Raw genomic sequence first — 17,025 nt, forward strand, 5'->3', positions numbered from 1 at the left:
TATATTAGAGTACCATATATTTACAGTTTTCTAAAGCAAAAAGAACAAATGTGAGATTCAAATAGAAGTTAATCAAATATCCAATAGCTGAAAACTTGGTGCTGAAGAGAGAACAAAGAGCACCGCCATGTGGTGACAATGCCCTTACAGTAATAATACTAAACAGGTGTCTTTTTAGACATGAAAAGTAAGAACGCAGTGACAACTAAGATATATAACAGGAAGAGGAAGAGGTGAACTAAAGTGACCACATTCCTGTAGCTCTCGCAGTGTAGCTTACCTCTGTGATGTGATCGATAAGCCGTGTCTCAAATCCAAGTGAACTTCCTATCTAGACATCATGTCTAAACATCATAGGCGCGCGTGACATTTTTGGGAACCACATGCACAATGTTTTTGTTATTTTAGCTTCATAGACCAAATGTGCTGTCTAGGTAGGAAACTCACTAGATTTTGAGACACAACCATCTACATCTGACGAGAATCATGATGACGCCTCCAGTTACGCTTTGAATTCGCATTCACATGTTCTGCACGACATCTCACATTTACGGTAAGAGACGATTAAAATTATTTAAATTTTAATAGATTTCGCTGTGTTGGATTCTATATAATTTACTTTATTTTGTTAAGATTTAGTTTATTACAGTTTGAAAAGTAGCCTACCATTTCAATTTGGAGAAAAGCAAGTTAGTTCAATTGGATAGGAAACTGTTGCTGTAGGGCTGAAAAAGAAAAGAAAAAGAGAGAAAGAGTGTTTTTTATTATTTTTTATTAGCCTCCTGCACCTGATGTTTATATATATATATATATATATATATATATATATAACACTCTTTCTCTATTTTTCTCTGAATGTTTTCATTACCAAATCAAGACTAACCCAGACCTAAAAATGTGAGGATGTTTTTTTTCCACACGCAACTTAAAAAAATTACTTTAAAAAACAGCTGACCGTTGCACCTAGATTAAGTCCAGATTGTTACTACTGGGAAATAATGCTTTCAATTGATATAATACTTTTTAAGTAATATATATAAACATCAGGTGCAGTAGGCCTAATCAAAATAAAAATAAACACTCTTTCTCTCTTTTTCTCTGAATGTTTCCTTTACCGAAACAGGGCTAACCCAGACCTAAAAATGTGTGGATGTTTTTTTTCCACACGCTACTTAAAACAATTAGGCTACTTAAAAAACATGATCTGACGGTTGAACCTAGATTAAGTTAAGATTGTTACTACTGGGAAAGAATGCTAGAATGTGTGTTTTCACCTTTGGATGAATTGTCTCTCACCCGGTCTATGTCCCTGTGCTATAGTTAATGCTGAGCGATAAAGAGGAAGAGTGATACTGCGGTTTTGTATGTCTGTCTGTCGCCTTGGTTTACAGATTATTGCACACTTCCATCTTGTAAGGCCTGACTCATTGTCACATGTCTGGTGTTGAGTATGTTCACGAATGGTGGAAGTGCAGTTGTGTTTTTTAATACGTTTAGCATTTAGTTCTGTTTTTCTTTATTCGCGTGCCTGTCATATGATAAAGTATTTCACGCACATGTAGGCCTAGAAGCAAAACAGCAATTGTAAAAATGTAAAACGAGAACATCAGATGTGATTTTTTCTTTCTGGTTCCCAAAACACATGATATTTAAATATTTATTTAAATATTTATTTGTGTAAAAAGAAAAAGGAAGTTAAAAGAAATATTATTTTGATAAAAAATCTGGCAAATATGAAAACATCTTGAGTGTTTAGTTATTCTGTATTATTCTGATTTGTCTAAATGGACAGTATCTTGGAAATACAGTATTAGTAAGGTTTATTTCATATTATAATTCTAATATATTCGATTAGCTCGAAATGAACTTTTTGTCATTATAACCTAAAACACTCTTTCTCTGCAGATGAAGGCTTTTGTGATTGCTGTGACAGTTCTCTTTCACTGTATACGAGGTAATGACATCCATGCCTTTTTAGAAAAGTTAAACAAGTCTTTGATGCTTTTGATATTTTATTTTATTAAAGTGTGTATTTTATTATGTACATTTTAGGGCAAGAACCATTTTGTCAATCTCACCCTTCATGTTCTGAATGCATAAGGAGTCCTGGATGTGCGTGGTGCACACAGAAGGTAGGTTATCATGTGAATGGATCAATAAGTTGTTTAATTGAACCTTCCGCAAGAGTCAGTTTCCCATGATCATAATGGAGAAGATGTCATACTTTGTCAGAGCTGAAGAGAACTGAGAGAAGAGATTACGGAGAAACAAAGCATTCACATTTAACTTTGTGCTCCCTTTTGGAGGCTCTTTTCCTGCTGTGGTACGTGTGGTTGAGCATGCTTTCTGTGCAAACTTAACAGCTGCTTCATTGTAAAACCTGTAAAGGTCAGAATACTCAAAACATTTGTGGAAACCGATTACCTCAAAACATTTAAGTAAACTAACTTTTTTTATTATTCTTTAATTTTTTAAGGTAACTAACTCAAAGATTCAGTTTGATTTTACAAATGTTTACTACAGTACACAAACGTGTTAATTGCAATTCAGTTGAAATATTGAAAACGCTAACTCATACAGTTTTTGCATGAACATCATATTAACTCAAACTTTTATGATTAAGTGCTAGTTAGCAATAGCTATGCTAATTTAACCATCAAAGGGTCTATCACACTATACTTGCAAGTAGCCTACCTAATCAACATTCAGTGAAGCATAGAACTTTTGCAGCCCATCCTCGACCTAACCACAGACTCTATTCTTCACTACAATGGTAACCCTATACAACTCCAATAACAGAAAGGTCCGTGTACCTTCTGAGAATTTGTTTTCTTGTTTTTGTCTTCTAAACGGAAAAACTAAGAAACCGTTCATTTATCACATATTCGACCCTTCTCATGAACATAAATAAAAAAAATTTGCGTCGTTTTTTCATATTTTTATTTTTGTTTTCATCACACTTTGTTCTAATCCGCCAAATGGAAAAACAATAAAACCAAAATGGATCAGCAGTTTGAATATTCGATCTCTATATGGGCGGGAATAAAACGCCCCTTTCCGCTGATTGGTCAACCAAGATCAAGCCGTGCTGTCATCAGTTCTTGTTATTATTATTATTATTATAGAGTTTATTGCAACAACGTATAATCTCTTTCTCATTAAACAGCCAGACTAATGGCCCGACACAAACCGGGGCAGAGCCTAGACAGAGCTTTCTTATGTGTAGCCTACACACAAATTTGCGTGCTGTGAATACTAATTTATTGTATTAGCCTAAATAATCATTTACATGCATCTGCTCTCAGAACTACCCCTAGCCTACATATTTGGCACACTGCCTGTTTTATTTAGCTGACCAACTCTCAATGTGTGCCAAAGCTGCGCGACGCACTAGACAGCGCGCAGTAAGATCAAGCTGTGCCGTCATCAGTTCTTACTCCACTCTGCCCAACAGAATAATAGTAGGCTAGTCATCTGCTACAGTTGTTGCCATCTAAACTTCTAAAGCAAAGTCACAGATCATAGTTTTTTCCGCCGTAAATCGATGCGTATGGCTGTCTGCCGGAATCTAGATATTTTAGTCTATAAAGATGTAAATATGGATATTTGTCTTACACGAACGCAGCGCTTCGCTTCAGACGGCCTTTATTAACCCCCCCTGAGCCGTGTGGAGCACTTTTATTATGTATGGATACAAACACTTCAAAACAGAAACGGCCATTCACTGCTATTATAAAGCTTGAAAGAGCCAGGACATTTAATATAACTCCGATTGTATTCGTCTGAAAGAAGAATGTCATATACACCTAGGATGGCTAGCCCCCCGTTGTCAGTATACACTTGAATTAAGGTAACGTTTTCTTCAGACAGAGGTCATGGCCACTACTACAGATATAAGCCGACCAATATTACTTTCTCTGATAGTAGCTTTGGTTTGGTCATGCCATGGTTTCCCACGTACACTTAACTAAAGTAACATTGCATTAAACAGAGGTAAGACTCACCATATTTAGGTTGGTCGAGAAACATTTTGCTGTCCTAAACGGAAATTCCCTTTGTCTTTAAAAAACCAGGTACACTTGAATTAGTGCCAAATATTAGCAGGAACTCTAAAATCGACCGTTGGTGTGCCCTATGCTCCACTCAAAACTGGAATCTAGTCCGTCACTAATCTGAGGCAGATTTGCGGTACATACGAATCTGTTTAATCTACTTGGGAAAATAATTTCAGAGTAAGTCAGAATAAATCCAAATGTAACAATTTATTATGTCAGGTAAATGTATCATACTAATTACATAATAAGTTTAAACATAATAAATACAAAACATCAAATGCTCTGGAATAAAGAGAAAAGATGCGAACCTGACATTAGAAAATACATGATGCTGAGTGTCTTGAGCACATTCAGCATCACGGGCTGATTTGTACGACAAATCGCCCCGAGCCTCTTGTGACATTTCTTTAAGTACTCAGACCGAGACAGAAACTTCTTTCACATGGAAACATTTGATAACAGTGGGAATTTACATTCAAGTTTACACCTTTGTACTAGTCGCACTGAGACATTTCAAATGATACCAAACATGTATAGCGTTGTGTGATAATTGTTCACATTAAACCATAGATTTTTGGGTGAATTTCAGGTGATCTCAGCATGAGAGAGTGACGAAATGGGGAACAGGAGTGAAAGGGAGATAAATGTAAATTAATATAATACTGAGGTGATTGACTGAGTGTGGTTCCGTCTTGGAATGGGTTGCTACTTTAGCTACTTTAGCTTTAGCTACTAGAGTTCAAATGTTAATTTCTTTTGCCCTCTCTTCCAGTTTTTCCAGTCTTACACTACCAAACATGTACTAACATGTAGTTAAGGCTGCTTTTATTAATGCATGAATCCTTATGACTCCTGTTGAGGATAGCTCTTCATTTGTTCATGATTCATATCTTCACTAATCATGAGTTAATGTTAAAGTAACTATTAATTCAGGTATCAGTACATGAATATTCATGTCCTGAAAGTTGCATAGACTGTCAATAGAGCGACAGAACGCTCTCAGATTTCATTAAAAATATCTTTATTTGTGTTCCAGAGATGAACAAATGTCTTCTGGGTTTGGAATGACACGAGAGTCATTAATGACAGAGTTTTTATCTAACCAATCTAACCATTTAATGTTATAATTCCTGAAATTATATTTAAAGTAGAGTATGCTCAAAGTTCATTCAGTTAATTTCTAAAGCCTTCAAAAGATTGTAGTTTATATTGCATATATTTACCAGAGTCATTTGTACAAATTTTAAAATCAATAAATCATTAAATTATTTAAATAAACATTTATACAATTTATAAATGTGTATAATGGGATAACAAACCATTATTAAAAAAAATATTAAACTTGGTATCAAAATCGTAATTTTTTACCCTGATTTGACCCTTATCATGATTTTTTTATTTTTTTATTATGTATATTATTATTCTTAACAATTGCTTATAACTGATTGTACTTGTAATGCAAATTTTCTTGTGATGCAGGACTTTTTAAAATCAGGCGAGTCTAATGAACGGCGCTGTGATTCTCCCGAGTCTCTGAAGGCCAGGAGTTGTAGAGACCATCATGTGATCAATCCTGGAAAACATCCCTTGATCCATGTAAAGAACAGTGACCTCAGCAACGACATTGACAATGTGGTCCAACTCAAACCTCAGAATATCAACATTACACTCAGAGTTGGTGAGCTTACTCATACATACAGCAGCATGTTGCAACTTATTGGAACATAAGCTTGAAGCCATTTGCACAGAATTTACACTTTAGTGTAATTGTTCACTTTAATATGTACAGTAGATGTAATATTATACAGCAAAGATATAAAGGCTTATGTATCTTACACATACAATACGCCATATATAATAATTGCCACAAAAACAACCATATTTTTGAATTTCCTTAACATTGTTAGTCAATAGTATATTGAGAATGCAGTCCCTAAATATTTTTTTATTTCACGTGTGCAGGAGTTCCATATGAATTCACAATTGAGTTTAAGAGGGCTCAGGGTTACCCTATAGATATGTACTACCTGATGGACCTGAGTTATTCCATGAAAGATGATCTGGAGCAAATTAAAACTCTGGGGCAGAAAATCCTCCAGAAGCTGAAGGACATCACAGAGACGGTCCGGATCGGTGAGAATCGCTATCTGAAATACTAACAGCAATGTGGATAACCATACCAATGATGCATTTTTAACAGATTAGAGACAATTATTTCTAAATAGAGCATAATTAGTATTTCCAGATCTGCCGCCTTAATGCCCCCCCCCCCCTTTTTTTTATAGACATGAAAATGCACATTCTGAACTTTTTATAGACATGAAAATGCACATTCTGAACTTTTTATAGACATGAAAATGCACATTCTGAACTTTTTATAGACATGAAAATGCACATTCTGAACTTTTTATAGACATGAAAATGCACATTCTGAACTTTTTATAGACATGAAAATGCATATTCTGAACTTTTTATAGACATGAAAATGCACATTCTGAACTTTTTATAGACATGAAAATGCACATTCCGAACTTAAATGGTTGTAATTCAAGAATACTTTGGAATATAGATGTAAGATTGGTCTTGCTTTAAAGAAGACATTTGGCAGATATTTGTAGAAGTGAAATAGTTATAGAAGTTTGAGTTCAGGAAAATGTACAATGTTAAAAATGTAATTATTCATATTTTATATAAAATATATATTTTCAAAACCTGGTGGACTCTAAAAATGCAAAAAAAAATCAAAGCCCAAAATCTTAACAAGTTGTGTTTCAAATTTTAGGTTGATATCTATTAGCGCAGTACCAAACTTTTTCACTAGTTGACATTACTGCCCATATATAATGTCGTTTGAGTGATCTAAACCATTATTTTTTAATTTTCATACAATTTATGAAGTAGACATCCTATTCAGAAGTAGTATTGGAAGTTTGGCAGATTTTGAAATGAATTCAACCTCTAAGAAACACAAAAAGAACACGTATGTGCATTATAGCTCGCTGCCACATCACAAATGGTGAATCTATTATTTTTTTCTTTATATTTAAAACATTTTCAGACCTTTTTTTCTAAAAGAATTGAATGGATGCTATCTTTTGAACTTTTGGCATGAAAACAAACTGAGGTTTCTACCATTCTTTCATTATTTTTCATGTTCATCACTATTTCAAAATAAAGGTCTGAACACGCCTAGGACTATGAAAATATTCTTGTTGCAAATTGATAAATTACGGCTCCTCTGTAATTTATTTTGAAAATCAGTCATGTAAACTAGAGATTGTAAGCTTTCAAATGATATATAGTTTGTCAAGATTAGTTTAGGTTTAAACTATTAAACATGTAATGGCTGAATAGTTATTTATTATAATCTGCTTATATTTCATAATTTATCAAACTTTTTATTACATTTTAGAATAATTTCTGAACGATCATGTGACACTGAAGACTGGAGTAATGATGCTGAAAATCTATCTTTGCCATTACATTGCCATTATCTTAAAATATATTAAAATACAAAACATTTATTTTAAATTGTAATAATATTTAAATATATTACTGTTTTTACTGCAATTTTAAAGAATAGGCTGTGGTTGAATTAGAGCTATGTTTCTGTCATTTATCCTAAAGCCTTTCTCCATCTTTCAGGTTTCGGGTCTTTTGTTGATAAGGAGATGTTGCCATATGTCAGTCAGGTGAAGGCAAGAATTCAGAACCCCTGCCCCAATCGTATGGATACCTGCCAACCAGCTTTCAGCTTTCAGAATGTCCTGCCATTGACTGACAATGCCAAGGAGTTTGAACGAGAAGTTAGCAAACAGAAAATCTCTGGCAACCTGGACTCTCCTGAGGCTGGTCTGGATGCAATAATGCAGGCTGCAGTCTGTAAGGTGAGTGCTGATTTGCCATGAATGAATGGAATTGCATGTTGTTATGGAAATTTTACATTTAGATGTGTTTCTTTTACTTTTGTATGGGTACAACTTTTATTAGCATTGAAGATGTATTGTTTACTCATAAGTATTTAAAGGAATATAATCATATAAGCAAAAAGCACATTATTAAAGATATAAAACCAAGCTTTTAGAAATGTTAAAAGTTAGGACAAACTTTCAGGAACGAAATGTTCTCTGAGTCATGTGAATGCTGACAATATGTGTGTGCGCAGTTTCGATCAGCTGTTAAGATCTGCAGCTAAAAGCAGGACACTTTTTGCTGACATGACAAGTTGTTCTGTCTGATATGAATAATGTTGGACATGAGATCATGAGCACATGAGACCATGAGCTAAGAAGTCTGGGTTTAAGGTAACAAAGGTTTTTTTTACACAGGATGTGTTAGGGTATATAACATTGGCGAAAGGGACTAGCCTTTGCCTTCTCATGTCAGATGCTCTCTGCGTGAGAATGCCATGGGCCTTCTCATATCAGACGCTGTCTGTGTGAGAACGTCTTATTTCATGCATGAAATAAAATACTTTGTTTAAACTTTTGAGAATCGACTTTGTCTCCTTCATCCAGGTTTTTGAATATTGATAATTTCCACAACAATGTAAAGATTTCATACACAAGTCGCCATTTGTGTGTGCATTATATCAGAGTCTGTGAAAAGCTACTGTACATCAAAAAGTATTTATTTTTTGTTTTCTCACCACAGGAGAAGATTAGATGGCATAATGTGACACGGATTCTGGTTTACACATCTGATGATACTTTCCACATGGCAGGAGATGGACGACTAGGTGGTGTCTTTCAGCCACATAATGGACAGTGTCATCTTAATGAGAAAGGTTCCTATAATGGAAGAGCCTATGTGAGTGTTGCTCATTTAATGATGAACATTATTTATGCGTTTTCTGTTGTAGATAAAAGAACAAAAGAATACAAATTCAACTTTAAGAGGAATATAAGTGGGATAGTTTGCATATGAAGACAAAATAAAAAGCATATTCAATTGTCCTACAGGATTACCCATCAGTGGGCCATGTGTCTAGAGTTCTCAAGGAAAACAATATTCAGCTCATATTTGCTGTGACTGAGGGCATTTATCCAGCATATAAGGTTTGAGGGAAATATATATATACTGTACAATACTGTTCAAAAGTTTGGTGTCTGAGTAAGTCTTTATTTTTATTTTTATGAATACTTTTATTCAGGAAGGATGCATTAAATTTATCATAATGGACAGTAAAGAATACTGGGGGAAAAAAATATTATTGTTGCCACAAAAATCTTTAGCAGCACAACTGTTTTCAGCATTGATAATAAAAAAAAATATATATTTATTAAGCACCACATCAGCATTTTGGAATAATTTCTGAACGATCATGTGACACCAAAGACTGAAAAATTCAGCTTCACCATTACAGAAATAAATTACACAGTATTCACAGTATTACTGTTTTTACTGTATTTCTAATCAAACTCATTGATAATAAGAGACTTCTTTCAAAAACATAAAAGATCTTACCGACCCCTAACTTTTGAAAAGCATTGTATATACATTTAAATATTTGAATATATATTATAATAATAATTAAAATGTTTTACTAAAATATAATATCCTCTTTTTTTTTCATCTTTCACACACACACAATTATTTACAGGCATTGAGTGCATTGATTCCTCAGTCTGTGGTTGGTGTATTAAAGAATGACTCTAGTAATGTTGTTGATCTCATCTCTGAAGCCTATGGGGTGAGTATTTTCATCATTTGCTATCCTGTGTTTTAACCCTATGTAGTGGCTTGTGCACGTGCCCTACTTCCCACTTGAACTAATTACAAGACAGTGGCTTTAGGAGCAAACTAGTCATCGTTTCCCTGCTGTTTTTCAGTTCTGCTTAAAGGTTAAATAATTTAGTACTGAATTAACTGAAACTGTGTGTGGGTGTGTTTGTGTTTATTACATGACCTACTTTCTAAATCAATAAATAAATTGCCATAAATGAAGTGATTTAAGTTTAAATTATCTTATTATGTGATCATTATTATGATCATGTGACTGTGGAGTCATATTACAGACTTTAAACTAGCACAGTGTAACATGCTTTACTGGTCATGTTAAAATATTTTTTTTTGTGGGCCAGAATTTGTCGTCCACACTGGTGTTGGAGCAGGTGGGAGCTCCAAAAGAACTGAATGTGTCCTACTGGTCTTCATGTAAAGGGAATCAGGCAGATACTGAGTGGAAGGAGAAAGGAGAGTGTCAAGGCATCAAGCATGAGAAGGTGAGTGCCACCATCAGTGGTTTCCTCATAATTACCATAAACCAGGAAACAATTGTTGTGTCTGATAATAAGTTTTGTTTTCTCTTGTAATTTATTATTTGTATAGATTAAGTTCCAAGTACGTTTGAACGCATCTGCGTGTCTGAAGGAGCCTCAGACATTTCAGATCAGAATGCAAGGTATCAGTGAGGAAGTGAAGATCACAGTGGATACAGAGTGTCACTGTGACTGTGGCGCTCCAGAGGAGGATTCTAAACACTGTAACAGTATAGGAACGCTCTCATGCGGCGTGTGCAGGTAGAGTGTCCCCCTAGCATCTCAGCAGAGAACTACACATCAGCTGACAGAATCTGTGAAAGATGTCATGTTTAAAGGCACAGTATGCAAGTTTCACCGCTAGAGATAGCTTATTCAAAACAATAACAAAGGCGTAGTTTGGAATCATGGGAGTTGTCGTCTTCACCTCCACAGCTGATGGAAAGCAATCAGACGGGACTCGGGCAGAAATCATGAGCTTATCGCAATGTTTCCCAACCCTGTTCCTGGAGGCACACCGACAATACACAGGCCGTTTCTCAATACCAAGTACGCAAACTTCGGACTTGCGTCCTTGGTAGTTCAGACTTGCCAAGTTCGACTTAGGAGAACGAACTCCCGAGGACGAGAGGACGCAAGTTCGGTTATTCTGCAAATGGGACAGCGGCGTTCTTGATCGCGTCACTCAGCACGCTCTGGCTCCGGTTATCTCTTTATGTATATTTTAGGCAACAATAAAACGAAATATGGTATAAAACAACACTGCCTCTTTTCATTTAAAAAAAAAATCTTAAACACATTAAATGGCCACACAAATGTGGTTCAGGCAACGTGTACATTGATTATCTTCACTGCATAACAACACGAAATAAAACGCAACCCTGCTTCTTTTTGCTTTCATTTTAAAAAATATTAAACATTATTGAACATTAAAACTGACATTTAAAAAACAGACGGGGTTGTGTCATTTTATTTTATTATACATGTAGCCTACAGTGAAGAGAATGTATAATAAAATAAATATAAAAAATATTATATATATTTTAAAATATATAGCCTAAAATAAAATTACACAACCCTGACTCTTTTGTTAAATGTCCGTTTTAATGATCTGATATCCAGTATAAAAGTATAAGTAAATAAAAATAAATAAAGCAAACAATTCAGTCAAACATCAGTTTAAAACAGCCTATAGCTCAAGTTAAATAGTCTAAATATATAAAATTATGAAACTTCACTTTGCCCTCAGCCAAAACGATTTGCCATGGAACAAATGATAGATTAATGAGACCAAAGATTGCCCGTTAGATATACACAAGACGAATAATATCTCATGTTTAACCACTAGACTAGAGACACCAGAGCCAGCGGCAAACATCAGAAGCACTAGCCGAGGAAAAGCTGGTCCAGTCGGGGTTAATGAGCGCTGAGCGCCCGGTGATCGCCTGGATCTCACAACTCCGAAAACGTCAGATACATTTTTCAAATAGGCGCTATCTTTATAAATAAACCACAGATTTGAGCTTTAAACAACTACATTCTCGACTGAAACTCTCTTAGAATTACATTTCGTGACACGATAACAGTAGTATTTTGATATTACGCGTGTTTTCTCCTCTGCCATTGACGCTTGCTAATGGGACGAGATGCATTCTGGGATACCTGTCTGTCTCAAGTCTGCACAAGTCACCTCTACAAGCATCCTCGGTAAAAGGGGCGGATCAAGAACACATCCGGGGATTTGAACTGGACTTGGCTAGATGTGAACTTTTGAATTGGGACAGTACTTGGGCAGCGACTGATGACGTTTCACAAGTCTACAAGAACACAAGTACAGACAAGAACGCATATTGAGAAACGGCCACATTTTCAAACTATTCCTAATCAAACACACCTGATTCAACATCAGCTCGTTAGAGACTCAAAGACAGGGGTGTCCAATCCTGCTCCTGGAGGGCCATTGTCCAGCATATTTTAGCTCTTTGCAAACTTTGCAGGACGGTGGCCCTCCAGGATCGAGCGTGGACACCCATGCTCTTAGACCGGAAATTAAGGGGTCAGATAAGGGACATCCAAAATGTGTACTGTTGGTGTTCCTCCTGGAACAGGGTTGGGAAACATTGAGCTAATGTATTAAAGTTTTATTAACGTTACTTTGGTATGAAGCCATTTCGTTTTGTTATGTATATTTTACGATTAAGATTACATTAAACGTCCACCTCCTCCTTCCCTGAACTTGAGCTTTGTTACAGTTCCATGTCATTCTAATGAAATAGCCGCAAGTTCTGAATTACTTCTCATACAGGTCACTTTATTTGACGAATTAAAGTTGTAGGGTAACACAGCGCTGTTTTAATAGGTCAAAACAATCCTGCTAAAAATACAACCGTACTCTGTGTATTTTATCCAAATATCTTACATATTGTGCCTTTTAAAGACTATATTAAGGAATAAAGGAATGAAAATTCACCAACCCTGTATTATTTTCTTCTTCCATGAAACACAAAAGGAGATCTTATGTCCAAGGTGTTTTCCATGGTGATTTATTCTACAAAGCGGAAAAAAATTAATAATTAGCTAGTCTCTAATTGTATACAGTCAGTAATTGTCACACATTGTGTTGTGGTCAGGTGACATACAGGAAACAATGGAGTTTGGCATAAAAAAAAACTATATATATATATATATAATTGAATATAAGCATGAAAACAGCTTCAGGAGACGGTAAACATAGTAATTTTTAAAAAACTTTTTAACTCTATGTTTCACAGAAGAAAGAAAATAAAACGGCACCAGAACGATATGTGATGTCATGCCAACATATTGATATATTTAAATAATATTTTAAGTGTAATGTGGTTTTGTTTGTACAAGTGTAAATGTTTGTACAAGTGTAAATGTTTGTATGTATCACTATCATTTTGTGTGTGTAATGTGTGTATTAGCTGTGAAGAAGGGTATTTGGGTCAGCACTGCGAGTGTAAACAACAAAGCGATGCGGACTCTACCGTCAACATGCTGGCGTCCTGTCGGCCTGACAACAGCTCTCTGGTGTGCAGTGGGCACGGCACCTGTGAGTGTGGCAAGTGTATGTGTCAAGGCCACTACAGTGGGAAGTACTGCGAGTGTGATGACAATAGTTGTGAAAACCATAATGGCAAGTCCTGTAATGGTAAGTAAAAGTTTTGGCCTTAATATGTTTGTTTATTTAAGTTTCGTCTTAAAAACTCACTATCTACTCCTATGTGTGGTTGTCATAGGACAGGGAACATGTAAGTGTGGAATATGTGAATGTAAAGAAAACTACACGGGGTCTGCGTGCAAGTGCTCGCCTAGCCAAGACAATTGTATTAATGACAAGGGGGTTTGCAGCGGTCAAGGCCAATGCACTTGCAACCGTTGTCAGTGCAACACAGGCTTCATGGGAGATCACTGCTCTACATTCATCAATGTTTGCATGCTGTTTAAGTGAGTATCTCTTCCTGTGATCTGATATCTGTGTTTCAAGATTATTTTTAGTGAGTTGTGCAGTTGTGTGTGGGTTTGTTTCTACTTTAAACCACAATTTTGGTTTCCTCTGTCTCTTTGTTCAATAAGTCATAAACTTAATAATGATTATAAGGTCGAATAGCAAGACATTTGAAATGTGACATAAGTTGCATCCCAAATGACGCACTATACACTATGAACTTACACACTATGCACTCATACACTATGTAGTCATCCGTGTAGTGTATGAAGTTTATAAGGTTATTTTGTCATTCAACAAAGGAGTCTGATGCCCCTCCGCTACATAATTAAAGTCATAGATATGTGTACGTAGATGCCTCATTAGTCCGCTCCAGACACAGTCTGCGTGCAATCCCTCACAGTAAGAATCAATGATGACACATCATTGCGCAGCATTTTATAGGTGAAAATGTGTTGGTTTGGGTTTTTATATGTATAAACTCAATATTACAGGTTTTACTAAGGTACTTGTAATCTTTTTACTTTTTACTTTTACTATGGTAACGTTGTTTGTCAGCTGACGCCTTCATCTTGTTGTATTGTGTTCATCTGCTGAATTATCTGCTGAAGTCTATTTCATATATATTCTATTCATACATGTGTCTACGGTTGCAGATGCACGGTCAACTCGCTCTCGAATGTTTACGGACCGCTCCAATATGGCTAATGAGGCAAATATATATATATATATATATGATTAAAGTTGCAGCAGTTGAGTGCACGAAGTGTAAAACATTCCACACTTAGTTTTTTCCGTTAATTTAGTGCATCATCCGGGTATTTAAAGTGCACTTTTTATTTTTGGGTATTTTCAGTGTTGAACACACTACTCACACTATTTATACTTAAAAATGTCATAGAATAGTGCATACGTATGCGAATTGGGACGCACCTATAATGTCTGGTGCTCTTTAAAGCTTATTCGGGCCACCCACTTAGAATGGAAGAGACTGTCTATTTTACTTGTAAAACAAGCAACCCACAGTTTGGGCTTTTTAGGCCACATTGGTCTGAAATATATTATACCACATCAAATGCAGCGTGGGAAAAAAATAATTGGTACATAATAATAAAATGAAAGAGCAAAGAAAATATATCAGAAAATGTGTACTCGGTGATCAGAATTTCTATTCATAAATCATGATGATTGTGTAGACATAACTCATAAAACAACAAAAAAGCTAAATATACAGTTCTGCTTGTGAATTTGTACTTGCTACTTAGTGCCTCAAACAAAACATGGGATAAACTTTGGCAGATCCAGTCATTAGTTCTTTCTCAAGTGCTCATTGTATAAAACTGATAACATAATAAAATAATTTCCAGGTGGAATGAAAACAAAACAAAAACAAAAACGATTTGCTTTATGCTCTGATGCTGCATGCACAACACCAACCAAGTAGTAGAGCATATAGTGCTAGCATCACCAAGGTCATGGGTTCGATTAAAGCATGAACTGATACCTTGAATCCTATGTACTACAAATGAAAAGTCACTTTGGATAAACGTGTCTGACTAATGCCTTTCTCTGTTTTAATGTGTCTGTAGGGAATGTGTGGCATGTCATGTGGAAGCTGGTAGTCCTGATGCCAGTGTCTGTGCTGAGAAATGTTTGAATGCTGAAATATCTCGTCTTGATGGCACTCATGAGCTGCATTGCACATATCAAGATGCCATTTCCTACGAAGTAGAACTTGGGGCTAACGGCAAAATTATACTTCGATATGCAGACTTGCCCCGTATGTATTAAAATCTAATTTTGTATGTATTAAAAATCATTCATTTGATTAGACCACACATATATCTGTATGACACAGAATCTAAGTAATGAACATTAGAAGTTAAAATGTTTTTTATTTCCTTCTGTAGGTTCCATTGATAAGACTACAGTTATAATTGGCAGCTCTGTGTCAGGGATCATTTTTATTGGCATTATAATAATCATTATATACCGTGCCTTGGTGGAACTGTATGACATTAGGGAATATCGGAACTTCGTCAAAGCAGAGAAACAGACCAAATGGAACGAGGTGATGTGCACACGAGACACACTCCTTAAACACATTTAGCAGTTTAGGCTATAAATGTGGAGCAAATGTATACATATACCTGTGTATACAAAGTTATGTTTAAGTGCTTCAAATGAAAGAATTTACTGATTGAAAATTTAACAATCCAATGTTTCTCTGTTCAATGCAGGTCCAAAATCCTCTTTTCAAAGGTGCCACAACAACAGTGATTAACCCTTTGCATATGCAAAACGACTAGAATGCATAGGAACATTCTGAAATTATTTAACATTCTGAAAGATGATTCATCTGAAACATTCATCTCTCGAAGTTTGTTATTGTAATATCTTGTTTAATTTTTTTCTATTGTTTTTCTATTGTACATCTTACACTGTGCAAATTTAAACTTCTTTAAAATGTATATTCTAAGCTAGCAATAAAAATATTGCAGAACAGGACTGTTATAAATATGGTGATATATTTTATGCATATATGTATGCTGAACAAAAAGCCCTGAGTTTCTCTTATGATTAAATAGAGCTTTCCAGGTTGTTGTAAAACTAAACAACGCTATCTAAGAGAACTTGCATTTTTAATGGATCCCTTAAGAATCTCATCTGGGAAATCCTTATAGTCCTTATAATGTCAGGAACTTTGTAGTTTAATTGATTTTTTTAAATGGTGGCTTCAACATTTATGTTTGAGGTATGACTTTGTGTTATGTTGTTGAAAAAAAACATGAAAGTTAACCACAGTTTATTTTTATAATTGATCCAAAATAACTTTTCTGTATATAATATTTTCTAGATAAAATTCCCATAGGAAATTCCAGAGGGAACATATGAATCATGTTGGCCTACCATTGATGTCTGATTAGCTTTACTGCAAAACGTTTTATATTGTTATTTTTGTATTTTACTTTTTCTGGGTAAGAAAAATAATAAAAGTGTCATTAAAAACAAATTGTATGTTTTCTTTAATATATTTTAATTTCAGTTTATTTAATTCAATTGAATTAATAGATCACCTTCTATTGTCCGTTTCCGAAAGATTAATACTTACATGAATTGTTAGCTACTACTAAGGGAATCAGTAGAGACTTTATGTAAGATTTCTAAAAACTACAGTACCCATAGTTCCTTAGCTCCACTTCATGCCCTCAGTTTCCCGATAAGCTTTGCGGTATTTTAA

The 17,025-nt window shown here is 35.1% G+C and overlaps 1 protein-coding gene across 4 annotated transcripts; it reads left to right on the plus strand.

Moving 5' to 3' along the window:
* Window positions 1-85: 85 nt before the first annotated feature.
* itgb7 (integrin, beta 7) lies at window positions 86-16,789 on the plus strand. Of its 4 annotated transcripts, none has more exons than XM_079628926.1 (16): window positions 86-553; window positions 1,906-1,954; window positions 2,053-2,132; window positions 5,535-5,733; window positions 6,018-6,188; window positions 7,701-7,942; window positions 8,709-8,864; window positions 9,017-9,112; window positions 9,658-9,747; window positions 10,139-10,279; window positions 10,386-10,576; window positions 13,261-13,487; window positions 13,576-13,783; window positions 15,374-15,564; window positions 15,695-15,855; window positions 16,025-16,789. In XM_079628926.1, exons 2-16 carry the CDS (start codon window positions 1,906-1,908, stop codon window positions 16,091-16,093), a joined length of 2,271 nt encoding a protein of 756 aa, XP_079485052.1. In that variant the 5' UTR covers window positions 86-553; the 3' UTR covers window positions 16,094-16,789. The 4 variants fall into 4 exon arrangements, with proteins under 4 accessions (XP_079485052.1, XP_079485053.1, XP_079485055.1 ...); XM_079628927.1 differs by lacking the exon at window positions 86-553 and adding an exon at window positions 1,202-1,362; XM_079628929.1 differs by lacking the exon at window positions 86-553 and adding an exon at window positions 1,338-1,357.
* Window positions 16,790-17,025: the final 236 nt, after the last annotated feature.

Source organism: Phoxinus phoxinus, assembly GCF_949152265.1.
Source record: "Phoxinus phoxinus genome assembly, chromosome: 11".
NCBI lineage: Eukaryota > Metazoa > Chordata > Actinopteri > Cypriniformes > Leuciscidae > Phoxinus > Phoxinus phoxinus.

Bases quoted from the DNA above. Each gene is read 5' to 3' on its own strand.
- itgb7 (XM_079628926.1), top strand. From the start codon at position 1,906: ATGAAGGCTTTTGTGATTGCTGTGACAGTTCTCTTTCACTGTATACGA. The intron at 6,189-7,700 runs GTGAGAATCGCT...TCCATCTTTCAG, and splicing joins CACAGAGACGGTCCGGATCG to GTTTCGGGTCTTTTGTTGAT. The intron at 7,943-8,708 runs GTGAGTGCTGAT...TTCTCACCACAG, and splicing joins TGCAGGCTGCAGTCTGTAAG to GAGAAGATTAGATGGCATAA.